At 40.2% G+C, this 15,488-nt stretch overlaps 1 protein-coding gene across 1 annotated transcript in view; it reads right to left on the bottom strand.

Annotated features, from left to right (window-relative positions):
• Positions 1–65: 65 nt before the first annotated feature.
• slco3a1a (solute carrier organic anion transporter family member 3A1a) overlaps positions 66–15,488 on the bottom strand; it is a 39,800-nt gene continuing 24,377 nt past the window's right edge. The window contains exons 3-9 of the mRNA XM_061773292.1: positions 9,722–9,820; positions 9,372–9,647; positions 8,390–8,554; positions 8,050–8,248; positions 5,345–5,489; positions 4,358–4,595; positions 66–2,271 (exon numbers count right to left, since the gene is read on the bottom strand). Of these exons, the coding sequence (XP_061629276.1) occupies positions 1,922–2,271; positions 4,358–4,595; positions 5,345–5,489; positions 8,050–8,248; positions 8,390–8,554; positions 9,372–9,647; positions 9,722–9,820 (1,472 nt within the window). The 3' untranslated portion in view covers positions 66–1,921. The remainder of the gene's footprint in view (positions 2,272–4,357; positions 4,596–5,344; positions 5,490–8,049; positions 8,249–8,389; positions 8,555–9,371; positions 9,648–9,721; positions 9,821–15,488) is intronic.

The following is a 15,488-nucleotide window of genomic DNA, read 5'->3' as shown; positions in this document are numbered from 1 at the left end:
CCTACCCATGCTTGCGGATTTCTATCATTCAGGCGGGGGAAAAAAAAAAACCCCAAGCACAAATGTACTTTTTAATTGAAAAAAGGTATTTATTTCTAGAGTAAAATAAATGGCATAGAAAAGGTGTACGAAAAGGTCCAAACTAGAACTGCAGAGAAATCAGTAGCATCGGAACAAGTCCACGCCAGAAATGTACATTTGGTACACGCACGCGAGCACGCACACGAATACAGGGTCCTGATGAGGATTTTTAGCTTGCACAAAACTTATGTGCAACACATTTACTACTCTCACTGCAAACCATCCTCTGTACAACAACGGACTTTATATCTCAATATTGACATCTAATAGAGCATCCTGGGCTTCAAAAAGATAAATATATTACTCATTTCTTTTCTTTTTTTTCCCCAATACACGCAAAAATATAACTTTTCTTCATATGCTAATGCACGCCTCACCTATGTGTCGTAATCCAAAGAAGAACAATCTTATTGGTACAATATGCTCCCTTATTAAGACAAATTAAGTTGAATAAACTGCGGTGTGACACAAGACACACGCCAGTGACGAACGAGGTGAAGACGTCGCACGTTTGCACATCCGCGACAAAGGGGGAGCGATCCAGCATGACTTCAAAAAGGTCTACGAGGCCACTGGAGTAAAACGTTAAGACTGGGTTCCGCTCTTCCGATCAAATGACTTGTAAACACCTTGACGAACAGTAACTACGAACGAACGCTGCAACTTTTGTCCTCATCTTAGTTTAGTGCCAAGGAGTATCACGGGCACGATGGAAAGGAGACATTTTGAAAGTGTTCTTGTCAAAGTTTGGATTTATTCTTGTAATATTTCAAATATATACTTGTAATAGCTCAACTTCATTCTTGTACTCTTTCGAAATGTATCTTTCCATTTCAACTTCATTCTTGTAATATGTATATATTCTATTTAATGTAATATTTATTCTTGTATTCTTTCTGGTAATATGGCAACCTTGTAGTATTATTACTTAATTTTTGTTATAGTATTCAACTCTATTCTTGTAATATTTAAAATATATTCTTGTATTGTAATCTTTACTGCAGGCAGGTCCATATCAAACGGGCATATGAGTATAAAAACATTTGTTCTTGTAATATTTTAATTATTTGAATTCTCAATTTACATTTTGACATTATTCCGGTAACATATTTTCAGTTTTCCAAGTGGCCCAGACACTCCTTGAACACACACTTAACTGCTGCCGTGCCAGAGCTGTACAAATAGTGAAACTATCATCCACTCTAGTACAGTAATGATCTAAGCTCTAAATAAACATTTGTCATCTTTGTCCGCCTAGCGACTGGAGTTGCAAAATTCCAGCAATTTCCAACGCTGGAAACTTGCCATGGGATGTTTTTGCGAATTTTGAGCAATTTATAGGGTTATTATTATTAAATTGAAGTTTTATTCTATCTGTATTCATTTAGACACATTGTAAAACCAGAAAAAAGGTTTACAATTGCCTATAAATGCCACAAGTGCTTTGCCACTATCTTGTGGCATCTATAAGCAATGATAAACTTTTTTTTTGGTTTTAAAACATGTGCATATGTCCCAAATGATGGCAACATACTTCATTGACACAAAGATGCCACCGGTGGCGCCAAAGCAAAACGGGCAAATTAGCAAATGCCGGTTGGTTGACTGTATTGTATTTCCCAAATTTCCCATCTTAACTTCCCACAGAAATTTAAGAGAACTTTCCATAAATGTACTGGAAATGTTCCATTTGCAACCCTACTAGCGCCGCACCAGCTAAAATGGACCCATGTTTCGAGGATGGAGAGTTGCACCAGCAGCAGTTCATCGCCGTTAAATACGACAGGGGCCGAAATTCCTTGGCAAAATCCAGAATCGGCGTCCTCCCGCCGGCTGGGTCCTATAAAACCGACTCCATGTTTTCGCAAAACTCATGGTCCTCCAGGTTGTATATGAACTGCGTCCTGTCCACTTTGGGAGCGTCTGAGAGCGACGGGTAGAAGTCGCTGGGCGCCATGTTGGCCTCGTGGCTCTTGATATAGGCATTGTAGTTGCGGCGGAGGCAGTACCACGTGGTGGTGTACAGGAGGAAGGCAACCGCCTTGAGGATGATGGCCAGGCTCACATACAGGCGGCGGTAGGACAGGTTGTCGTACAGCAAGCACGCGCCTTTTTCGCCGCAGTCCGAGCTCCAGAACAGGCACGTGGAGTCGATGCCCGCGCCGAAGATCAGGGGCGGTGGGATGAAGCCTGGGGGGGCACGCGACCAAATGGCTTTCGTGAGATTTAAACACAAATTCACACAGTACAGAAGAGGTGTACGGTTCATGCGGTATAAGTTTGGCCTACAGGATACATTTGGACTCTTATTGAGCAGTCGCGATATCGCTTGTAGACGATGTCATGGCTTCAAGCACGTCTGTGTCTATGTCCAACAGTTCTCCCTGCTTTCATGGCAGCTCGAGAACTACTGGGGGAATCCTAAGCGATAAGCTTACTTGCTTAGCAACAGCCACGAGCTGCGACTGGCTAGCTAGCACGCCGTTATCACTCGAGGACGAGGAGTGGCTAACTAAGCTTGCGACACTGCCTACGTCAACCAGGAGAAGCCTAGAATGTCAAACGGTCAGTGGGAGGAAAAGGTATGTCAACCCTTTGGAATTTCCTAAATTTCTGCACAAATTGGTCAAAAAATGTGGTCTGACCATCTTAATCACAAGGATAGACAAACACTCTGTTTAAACTAATACAACACAATTGTTTTCATGTTTATTGGAAATTAAAGATTCACAGGACAAAGAGAAAAAGGTGAATCTTGGATTTAATAAGTGGTTGACACTCCTTTGAGAATGATCAGGATGAATATTGGACCATTCCTTTCCAAAGCTGTTGCAGTTCACCAAGATTCCTAGGATGTCAGCTATGAATCACTCTTTTGAGGTCATGCCACAGCATTTAAATCAGGTTGAGGTTAGGACTTTGACTGGGCCACCCCAGAACACGTTATTTTCTGAAGCCGTTCTGTTGTTGATTTGCTTCTGTGATTTGATTGTCTTGTTGCAACACCCATCCTCTTTCAAGCTAGGACAGATCGCCTCAAGCTCTTGCAAAAATATTTTAATAAATTATGCCTGGATAGCAAGCTGTCCAGGCCCTGAGGTAACAAAGCACGCCCATACCATGATGCTCCCTCCACCATGCTTCACAGTTGAGGATAAGGTTTTGATGTTGGTGTGCTGTGTCATTTTTCCTCAACACATGGCATTGTGTGCGCCTCCCAAACAATTCAACTTTGGTTTCATCTGTCCACAGAATATTTTGCCAGTAGTGCTGTGAAACATCCTAGTGCTCTTTGGCAAACTTCAAACATGAAACAATGTTGTTTTTTTAGACAGCAACAGCTTCCTTCCCATAAACCCCATTCTGTTTACTGTTTTGCATATGGTTGATTTGTCAAAATAGATGTTGGCATCTGCCAGTGAAGTCTTCAGTTGACATGCTATGGTTTTTTTTTTTTTTTTTTACACCTCATTGAGCATTCTGCGCTGTGATCTGCAGTCATCATTACAGGACAACCACTCCATGGAAGGGAAGCAACAGTGCTGAACTTTCTCCGTTTGTAGACAATTCGTCTAACAGTGGACTGATGAACATCAAGACTTTTAGAGATACTTTTGTAACCTTTTCCAGCTTTATACAAGTGTATATATAAAGCCCTGACCTCAACCTGATTGAGATGCTGTGGTATGACCTCAAGACAGCTATTCACACCAGACAGTGACCTGGTCCAAAGTTCAACCTGATCGTTGCTCACATCTGATCTGCAACTACAGGAAATGTTGAGTTGAGGTTACTGCTGCCAAAGGAGGGTCAACCACTTATTAAATCCAAGGGTCCACTTTTTTTTTTTTTTTTTTTTTTTAGATGAATAGCAGACCTCATTTTGACTAATTTATGAAAAACTTTACATACTTTTTTCTCCCACTGTAGTTGTTCTTCACAGATGATAAATTCAGAGGCCATTGAATTAAAGCATGAAATATTGATGCAAAACGGTTCAATTCTTAACATTCTATTTCATTATGTTATTGATGTTTCAATTTTAACCACGACTTCACGTGGTTACCTCGCAGTGAAAGTACAGGTACCTGCTCACATGTTCCGTATTTTTTTGTGCAGATATTTTGCCCAATTTATTTTTTCTAACCATGTAGTTAACGGCTTTATTGTCATTGGGAAATACACTGGCACCTATTGTTTACAAACATTACGAAAAAGGTTTACATTGAAGCACTCTTTTTAGTATTGTGCGTAGTAAGACATTAGCCGGTCTTACCAAGGAGTCGTAGCAAAAGAAACAAGACGCCAAGTGCGTATGACTTGAGTTCGGGGGTGACGGTCCTGATGAGGACGATGACGGAGGGCGTCTGGGCCATGGCGCCCACCAGGCTACACAAGCAGATGATGCACAGGAAAATAAGGAAAGCCTCCTGGCAGCCGGACGTCGGACATTTCCCCGGAACCGCCGTGGCTAATTCGCTCTCGGCGGACACGCAAGCGCATCCGCTCAGGTTCTGCGTGGATGCAAAAAGACAATTTAGAAGATAACAGGACAGTAATGGCTAAACAGAATCTGCTCAGTACTATTTTGAATACCCCCGAGCCTCACCAATGGCCGTTTTTAGCTTTAGACATTATTACACATTATTTGTCAACTCGAATAAGGCTTGAGCTACTTGATTGTTATAATAGGCTTCTGCATTTAAGTTCGAATATTGCGTTGCAGTTGCCAAGTCCTTCCACCTTTAACCACACATTACATAAACTAGATATTTTTTTGGGGGGGAAATATAATTTTATTCCAATAAATTGTGCACAAAATTAACATTTTATAATAAAACATTTAAATTAAAAAAAAACAAAAAAAAAAAACATTTGAGGCAACATTTCCAAACTTTTTTTAACAATTCATCATAAAATACTATGTTAAATGATATGAAATATATTACATTTTAATATTTAATTGTCAATTTTCTTAACTTCATAAGACTTGTGGAGGAACTTATAACTTAACCTAAATTGAATATTACATTATATATTCAAATAAAGAATACATTTAGAAAAAAATATTTTCTGCTTAATTGTTCGATGAATTCAAATGTTAAATGTTGGCATTTTTATTTCTATTTTAATTGCTCCCTTGTCATGGTCAACAACACTAATTCACTGCAACGTCCTGTATGTGTCAGCTACTGGTTGGGCTACACATTTTCCCATGGAGTGCTTCCTTTCTCATTCTTCGTGTAGTGGCTGCGATGCAGACCTGAGCGACAGTGTGTGTGCATCCGGCGAAGCAGGCCGACAGGTAGGTGACGCCGTTGGAGCCGCACACGGGGCTGATGGACGACGTGAAGCAGTTACACTGACTGATGCACGCCGCTTCTGGCTTCTTGCCCACCTGCAACGTGCTGAACACACAGGAGAGTACACTTACTTAGAACCAACAGGCCACACCAAACCATTTACAGTGAACCCCCGGGGGATATTGGAATCGAGCCCTGCGGCAATAGTGAAAATCCACAAGTAATTCCCTCCCCTCCCCAAAAGAAGTTTGTAATCACATATGGATGCCACAAGATGGCAGTACAGCACATCACAGGACATGATGTACACAATCATCAACCCAGGTTTCAGTTCAGCGCCAACTTTCAATTTCTACACAAATTGCATTCCGTTGTTGTGGTTGTAGTTTCCACTAGAACGCCGTAGACATGCTAAAAAAAACTAGCATGGATGTCGCAGTAGATATAACCCTTCAAGCAACAGATTATTTGAACACAAACCAACATATGTATACAGACAATATAACAAGATAAATCTGACATTTATTGTTTAACCTCCATGAAAAACGACAATATTTCTACAGCTTACTGTGTCAGTTGTCAAACCCATTGTGTATTTTGTTTGTAATATCCTGGGCCCTGGTGGCCAAGGCGTCTACACCAGAAGGAGCACAATGACAATGGGCATTGAAGTATGAAACCATGATGCACAAACTGTTTAATTCTTTTAAGTATAGTTAATTATTTGATTACTCCATGTTGGTATGAGATTGTTGAGATTTTAGTTCCTTTTTTTAATTTTATTTTTTTAATTTAACCAGGAAATATCCTACTGAGTGTTAAAAACCTTTTTCAAGGGATTCCTGGCCAAGAAGCAGCAGCAAGCACAAAATACCAGTGAGACACCAGTGTTTTGAGTCACATATGATCACAGAACAAATCAAACTCTTAAGTCAAGACACCATTGGATTTGTAAAAACCTTCTATTGTATAGCTATTGTATCACATGATGTGTGATGATTTGATCTGTAACACACCGCACATTACAAAAAAGGGTTAATCATCTACATGAGTGGAAAAACTGTCCTGTTCAGCTCAGCAATCAACATCTGTATAGACTCCCACACCTTTCCTTTAAGGTTGGCTGCATCTATATTCTGTGCAGGCCACTTTCAGAACCAATATTTGTTTTTTTTTATCTGCTCGATAAGGAGACACAAAAATGGTGTGAATAAAATATGAGGCAGCTGCACCACCAGGGCTGGCTGTGATGAGCATTTTTATTGAGGTACTCAACTGCGTGGCTCACCTCCAATAAAAGGGCTCAAACCTTGTAGGCGATGTTTATTTATCAGAAAAAAAGTGAGAAATAGCAACATACTGCAGTCCGGTGTGCTGAAGGACAAAGGAGTATGAATAAATAATAAAACTTACACAGTATGGCCAGTAATTATTTGACCCTCTTGCTGAATTTGTAAATGTGTTCACAAAAAAGTCAGCCTCAAATTTTGACTGCTGGGATGATATTCTTTGGGTTAATTGTTAGTAATCCTCCTAATAGGGTTGGTCGAGTTGATGCCAAATTGCTCAACTTTGGTGTGGTACCCACTTTGTCCCAAGCATGTCTGAGTCATTTGGATTTGGTACGCTAGACATCTTACGGCGGGCCTGTTTTCAGTCCAGTACAGCACAGTGTGTCACCAACTGTTTTCTTGGTGACTGAAATCCCACTTACCTTAAGTATTCAGATCATTAACAAGTTCCTGCCATGCACATGGAATCTAATTCTTTACCTTCCTCATGATCGTCCTAACTCCATGCGGCCAGATCTTTCCAAGCCTTTTGATGATAGTTATATAACCCATTTCAGCCTCGTGCATGTCTACAATCTTGACCTCTTGTTGACAGCACTATTTTCTTTCTCATGGTGCTACAGAGATGGCAAAGTAAGAAATTGATTCGTAAAAGAGGTGTGCTTTATACACATTATAGACCAGTTGAAACCAGGAGAATTGGTTGATGGACTGTGCCACAAGGGCTAACGTATTTTCTTTTCATTCATTCTTTTAGTTTTCAAAACTATTTTCGACTCATATACTATCTATAATTTAATCAATAAACAACCAGAACAATTGTAGACTTCATTTCTTTGTGAGTGAGGAAATTTAGGAGATCAAATGCAGTGAACCCCCTTTTGGTTTGCGCTTCACAAATCAGCCGTTTGTTTTTCCCCCCTGTGGAACTTATCCTTTAGTTATTTGTAATGCCCTAAAATGCCACAAGATGGCGCCCCGGCTGTGGGAAAGTATTAATATACGTCAAGGAAGTATTGTTTAAGTGATACATCACAACTGAGAGACTAATATCTTTGCTTGTCAGGGAGGAGTTAAGTTTAGCCTGGGATGTTAGTGGAAATTATGGCATCTTCGCTGAATGTGCATGTACACGTCCACTCCTGGTGCATTTTCTGAAATAAAATTAGTCAGTCATTTATTTTTAAGGGTAAGTAGTCTGAAGTGATTTCTAACTTGTTTTTCTTTTGTGTTACATTTACAGTTGAAACTATTAATATAGACAGTTATAAAAAATTTTTTAGGGGAGCATCAATTTTTTATTTTATTTTCGCAGCAGGGCTCGGTCAGGGATTATTGTAATAAAAAATGCCTTTCATTTTGGCTGGTCTTACTTGTTGCCGTACATGACCGTCACCCCCGCGACGGAGCCTGTGTCACAGCCCAGGAACAGGAAGGAGATGTAGCAGGCGGTGGAGATCAGGTTGACCAGCATGGCCATGCGGATGGCTCCCAACGCAGACAGATTGAGCTTCTTCACCAGCAGGCCGCCCATGAAGATTCCCAGGCACGCGCATGGGATGGCCGTCATACCTGCCAACCAAGCACTCCAGTTACACATAAATTATGCCGGAGTCCTTCTGACATTTTACACCGATTCAATTCTTTTATTACACTTGAACAACAGGGTGGGTGAGGGTGAAATCATTACGTGTCCGTCTCATATATGCAGACCTAGCAGTTGGTTGGCCGAGGTGGTGGTGAGGTTGAACTGTTGCTCCAGGTATTTGGCCAAAAAGGCGGCGAAGCCAGCCACGACAGCGATCTCCATGCAGGCGGCCAGGACAATGCAGGTGAACACGGGGTTGGACAGCAGATGTTTGGTCACCTTGGGGATGACTGCGGGACAAAAACAACGATGAGACAACGCCATGAGAGGTTGGCTTGATCCAATCACACCCACCTAACGACAATTTAAGAGTCTTCCTTAAATCTATGATGCATGATTTTGCAATGTGGGAGGAAAATGGATTGATATTACTGAAAATGTCTGCCAGTTTCATTTTCACCATGACAGGATTTATTCATGGCTTTCGCTCGCTTACATTGGATTAAATTGATTTAGTTGAACTGAGTTCTTTATCATTTAGCTTCTGTATTAATTTATTTTGTAAATATTTCATTAACAGTACTGTAAGACAGAGAATGTTGAAAAGGATCCACAGCAGAAGAATTTAATACATGTCCAGCAGGTAGACTAACAATTTATGATCAGTTTCATTCCATTTCTGTCAAAGTTTTGCAACATTCTTCTTCGTAATATATATACAAAGGACATTTATGCAGAAGTTAAATAATACTGGGTAAAAGTTTTATTCCTAAAAAGAATACTCCACACAGCTGAGGCCAGATTTGAACCCGACTCCTCAGAACTGTGAGTCAGATGTGCTAACCACTGTTCCGCCCTGTTTGAAAACAGCTCGAAAATACATTTTTAAAAAAGAAGAAAATCTATTGTATATATGTGTTATTAAAGTTGAATACAACTCAACTGTATTTAACAAACATATTGTACTGGTCTGTATTAAGCCATTGCAAAATTATGTACAAATTGACATTTAATTCAGTGATTCTTAAATTACCACCAGAGGAAGCCTGTGTATCACTATTATCACACTGAGACTCACTGATCTAATAATGCCCAGCAGATGCTCACCCCTAAGTTGCTGACAGCAGGTGGGGCTCTTGTCCCGCTCGTGGTTGCTCACGGCTCCGTTGCTGGGCTTGGGAGTCTCCGAGTCTGAACTGAGAGGAGCTGGAGGAAGCATGGCCTGCTCACTGTCCAGCCCCTCCTCTCTGTCCTTGGTGGGCAACGACTGAGGGAAGCCGAACATAAAGATCGCCGAGCAGAAGAGTAAGGCGCCGCACAGGAGGAAGCCTGCCCACCAGGCCCCGATCCACCGGGGGTCTTCCGGGGTGATGCTGAGCTTGTCTGGGAGGAGGCACAACAAGGGTCATGTGCACTATATCCAAAGACATACACACGCGTGGAATGAGACAACTCACCTATCTCAATGAATATAGCGTCCACGTAGAACTTTGTGCAGACGGAGCCCAGGATGAAGCCACAGGCAGGCCCAAAGACCAGAGTGGAAAAGAGGATTCCTGTACAGGAAGAGCACAAAGACCAAATGCTAAATGGGACACACCTGGGATAGACTTTTTGCTTATATAGACCTTTTCACCATGATGTCACAGGTACTTCCTGGGCAGGTGGCAAAAACTCAATTGCCCCACTTTGGGATGTTCGATACCACTTATTTTTTTCAGAATGATGCAAGTATGAGTACTCACCGACACTAGTACTTTTGGTACATAAAATTTAAATTAACAAAATGACAGATTATTTTGACAAAAGACATTTTGTGCTTGACACAGAATATGATTCGCTGATGTGTCAAACTGTCACACTGTAGCGCCAGCTACTGGCGAGGAGGACTTACGCGATGTCAGATGTTTGCCTAAGTATCGGTGGCTGGTCTCAGCAGCCGTCACGAGTTCCCGATACCTTGAAATAAGGTTGACATCAGCCCGACACCGATACCTGGTATCGGTACTTCCCCATCCCTAGTACCGCTAGTAAACAAACCCCTATATCTATGTTATTTGACAAAGGCAGAGTGATTACAAAATTAGCCTCAATGGCTTGAAGTACCATCTTAAAAAAAAATGCTTTTTGAACTATAGCTCACCAGTGTTTATCAAAAATGACAAAGTTCTCAATTCCTAAAAAGTACATTTAATATTATTGTAAGCCACTGTAACATGCAGTTTGAACATTAACATTGTGCTTAAATAAAGGAAAATAATTGGGAATATTGGATTTTTTGGGAAATGATTGTGAGTGCGCTACTTGTCAAAACCCAACAAAGGCGCCGTTGATTCAATGTGTGTATGTGTATGTGGTCTATAAGAACAAGAACTATGACAGACCGCCAAAATGGCACAACTAACTTCAGGCAACATGATACTACTACTAATAATAATAATAATAATTTTTTTTTAAAACAACTAAAAAAAACTGGAAGTTTACTTGTGGCCTTCCCTAGTTGGAACCAAGTGGAGGTATAATTTATTTGGTCTGATTACTTCGATGTTTTTTTTTCCCCCCATTTGATTTTATTTCGTGATGTACTCAGAAGAGTCCCAAGAGCAAGCAATGAGATAATAAGCATACAAAAGCTATTAGACAAAAAGTGAATGGCTTGAAGTGATGAGTCATCAGACTTCCTTCCTCCCTCTTCTCTGTAAATGTTGGGCAATAGTGCGAGTCCATATTTGTAATAGGATTTTACATCATATAGCGGTACCTTGACTTACGAGTGACCCGACTTGTTAGTTTTTCGAGAACTGTTGATGGCCGTCTTTTGTCTTGGGTCGTGAGCAAAAATTGACTGCTACAAGCGCTAAATGGTCACAACAAGCAGCAGATAGTGATTTATTACATTTATAGAATCAATAATATATGATAATAATCAATAAAGATATGAAAAGATGCTTGTACCAGATTTTGCGGACAGCTAATTTCAATCTGTAGTCCAGATGTTGTGCTTGATTGAAGCTGTTTTGGGCCACTACCAGTTGAAGTTCAACAAAGACAATTTCACATTGTGTATTTAATCAACCCACACAACCACCACCACAACTTACAAAAGCCTGATAGCTTAATGCTAACACACAATGCAAAATGTCATAGACAGGCTAACAAAACAAGCATTGATGTTGTGGTAGTCATAACCCTATAAACAACAGACATTTGAACAAAAACAATGCAGCAACACCTGTAGACAGACAATATAACAATACTATCAGGCATATATTCTTTATCCTCTGCGAACAATGACTAATATTACTGCGACTTATTTAGTCACATAGTTGTGAAGCTCTTCTTTTTCATGTCTGAATTATACAGCCTCCTAGTGGGCAAGGCGAACACACCAGAAGGAACGGTCAATGGGCATTGAAACATGAAATCATGATGCGCAAAATGTATACTTCTTTACATTCTATTTAATGATGTTATTGTTGCATGTTTTTATAAAGTACAATACTGTAAAGTGCTATTTTTCTTATTTAAAAGCACATTAGAAATGGAATGTTTTTACAGTGGTTTACTTTTTACACTTGTCAGGCTGTTTATGTACTTTAAAACATGATTTGTACAGTTGCTAAAGGATTTATGAAGGCAACAGCCCAGCCGTGTTGTCCCTTAGAGGTGCAACAGAAGTTTACCAATTGAAATTCACTGTGAAGGAACGTCGCGCTCCGCTGCCTTTAGGCTCATTTTCCTCTCTAAACAAACCGGTTAATGTTTAAAGCTTAAGCACATTGTTTAAAAATTACTTCTTCAGGTCGGGTTTTCTCCATCTTATTATTCTCATGATGGCCAGATGTCAGCAGACGCCGCCCAAGAGAGGATCTGGCACACAGACTTCCTCCTACGTGACCACTCATATGAGCAGAGATCATTGAATTACCTTCAGAAAAAAAATATAAAATATATGATACATTGCCCTCTTGGTTTGGCTGCGGTTGGGTATAATCAACTGCACGCCACATAGATGTTCACTTGCCAGAAGCAGCGATTACATCACATGCAGTGAGTGGATACAGCAAGTCGACACACTCCCTGATTCAAATATCTGTTTCGTTTTATTGAAAAAGAACACAAGACCTAAATTTTTTTGGAAACAAAACTGTCACACTGTAGCGCCAGTATATTGAAAATATTTGCATTTTGGAAAATGCAACAGGAGGCAGGAAATTCCTATTAGGATTTTTTTTCACGTAAGCAGTTTATTATAATTATTTAGTTTATTTATTTTACATTTATTTTTCTCCACAATTAAAAAAAAAAAATCTTCCATCCATTTTTTCCCCCCGTTAGACCTCTCACAGTCATTTATTCATTTTCACCTGAAGCGGTTCATTTGAGTCAGTAACCAGCATATTTTACATTTATTTATTATTACTTTATTTATTTTCCACATGGATTTGTTTTATTGAATTGTTCAGGTGATAGGTCGCATTATGTGGGGAAACCATTTCGTTAGTTATGAGTGTTTCTTCAGATGCAGTTGAAAATTGTGGTCAGTGAGGCGTACACAGAAATGATTGAAAAAAGAGACAAAGGGCTTGCCTCTTCCTTTTGCTAACTGTCAAGTTTTCATAAGGGGAACCGGAAGACAACAGTGCAAAAGCACCTCCAAACAAATACATGCTTGTCATTGGACAGCGACGATATGAAATATTTACGTTTTGTACTACGTCTAAAACAAAGTGCAATGGCAATACAGCATAGAATACCCCCCCAACTCCGAACTTAAGATGTGAAAACTTAATTATTAGCGTGTCCCATGGTTTCTTAGTCAACAGACTGCTTCCTAGTTTGTGAAGTATGATGTACAACATTACAAATTGACAGACTTTGCCCTTCACACAAAACTCAAAAGGCCAAAATTATAACTAGAAATTAAGTGATAAGCACTTCTATGTAGTAGGTTTTTATTGATACTGTGTGCAAAGTAAAGCAGAATCTTTAGTATTTACTCTAGTTTTTTTGTATATTATTTTTGCCAACTCACTTTCCCATATCCAGACAGTGACTTTAGATCTTTCGTCTCAGGTCCAACTGAAAACAAACAAGTATACAAAAACTATGCAAGCATATATTTCATCTTTTCTTTTCATGATGGGATTAAAAATGAAAACTTGAGCTAAGCACATTAATTCCCAGTGAAGGACAATACATGCCCACAGTGGTAAGCTATATTTGCAATGCACAACTGCGCCAAAATCCTTTTTACCCTCGTGGCGGTCCCGTTACTGGATAAGTGCAAAACAAACTAATTTGTTCATGTTGTAGTTCACTGAAGCCCTTTAGTGTCCTGTAAATTATCCTCCTGGGGGAGTACATCAGACGTAATTCAATAACAGAGCTCTGCTCCAGTGTTTTTGCCTCTATCTAATTTGTTTTGTGACCAATAGAACAAGGCTGGGAAAAGTGACTGCCCATGAGGCTTTCCCTTTCCGGATTTTAAATACCACGCAGACGCAGGCACTATTGTTTAACACACACACACACACACACAAAACCAGAATGAGCTGTATTTTGTTGTCTCAGGACATAATGCATTCCTGAAAACAAAATGGAAAATTTCCGACCCACTACTCAGAAATGTTCATTGGAACTCCACTCCAAGCATGGAGAACAGAAAAACTAGGTCTGGAAATAGATTCCCAAAAGGAGTTCTGTTGTCTCATCAGGAGACTGTCCAGATGTTGCTGGGAGTGCACATGCACATTGATGTTTTGCTCACTCTGATTATGCCGATCATTTTGGTTTGTTGAGAAGTTCTCCAGCACGTTCACTGGGTAAAAGCAGCTCACGGAAGGTTAAAGGTTGGAGACCGCTCAGGCTCAGACGTCATAAGCTCCATGTGGGACATTTTCGACTTCAGATCAGTCCCGAATGAAAATTTCCCATACTAGCACATTATACTGTTGATTCAATGCAAAGATGCCCGCCATTCTGAAGCGTTATGAGCATTTAAAACCTTGTGAAAAGTCCATCTCACTCCAAGCTCCACAGAACTATATTTAGAAAAGTCCCCAAAGTTTGGCTATTTTGGCAAGAAAAACCATCCCAACGATTGAAATGTCAAATGCATTATGTCTGCTCTGTCCAGCCGCAGTTCATTTTGTGTTTTCGCTGTACAAAGCCAATTCCTTCTCTTCCAATAAAGCCTGCTCAAGTTGGCTCGCTAATCCCCCGAGCGAGATAAGACAGCGGCCTGTGCCACTTTCGCAAAGGGACCGCACCGAAACGGGGGGGGGGGTTGGTTTATCATTCCAAAAGCTAAAGAGCAGCGTAACCCAAGGACAACTGGATCTTATGACAGAGAGGAGTCTGGACACAGACATCCAAAAAAGGCTGTGCTGTGTCTGCAAAAGATAAATAGCTTTCAAACAAAAGGCCATCTCTTCTTCCTCCACCCTCACGTGAGGTCAGAACTTGTGAGGAACGCGGCCAAAAATGGAAGGCCACACACTTGCCTAATGTCCACTCCAGTGAGATAACATCTGACAGTCACACAAAGGAGTCAACATAAAAAGAAAGCCACTCAACAAACCAAATAACAACCAACTTCCCCATAAATGGTACAATATCAAATCAAAAGACGTCATAATTCATTCAATCAGCTAAACTCCCTTCCTGCTTAGCTTTTTTTCTTTTGAGTATGCTAGTTAGCTCAAAATGTAGCTCTGTGACTGCTTTCACAAACTTAAAAAACAAACCCCCCCCCCCCCAAAAAAAAGTAATTTATAGCGATAAATATTCCTCTTGTTAATAGACTAAAAACAAAAACGGCTCACAGCAATTGAACACACCTTCGAACAACCACGTTTCATGGCAAATCCTCAAAATGTTCATCAAACTTTGACACCATGCTTCGCTTTTAGTGTTTTCCCATCTGTTGAGGATACCTGCTTCCATTGGGGCTCATTTGGGCGAATTCCTTTGTCGGGAGTTCAAAGTATGAGCCCTGGAATTTGCCCAAAATGGCTGACTTCATTTTTTACTTAATCCATGGTTCCTTGAGACTTTTTTATTTATTTTTTTTAAATCATGTCAATTGGTGTGACTGGTGTCTGGGGTTATTTCTTCCCCTAACTTTCCCAGGGTCCTTCCATAATAAAGTACATTAAATACCTCGACAATTAGAGTACTAAATGTATTGTTTTTTTAATCAAAAGGGCTAACTGTTGTAAA

This window comes from Phyllopteryx taeniolatus, chromosome 5, assembly GCF_024500385.1.
Source record: "Phyllopteryx taeniolatus isolate TA_2022b chromosome 5, UOR_Ptae_1.2, whole genome shotgun sequence".
Taxonomy (NCBI): domain Eukaryota; kingdom Metazoa; phylum Chordata; class Actinopteri; order Syngnathiformes; family Syngnathidae; genus Phyllopteryx; species Phyllopteryx taeniolatus.
The sequence above is the reverse complement of the archived record's forward strand: the minus strand, read 5'-3'. Positions and strand labels throughout refer to the sequence as shown.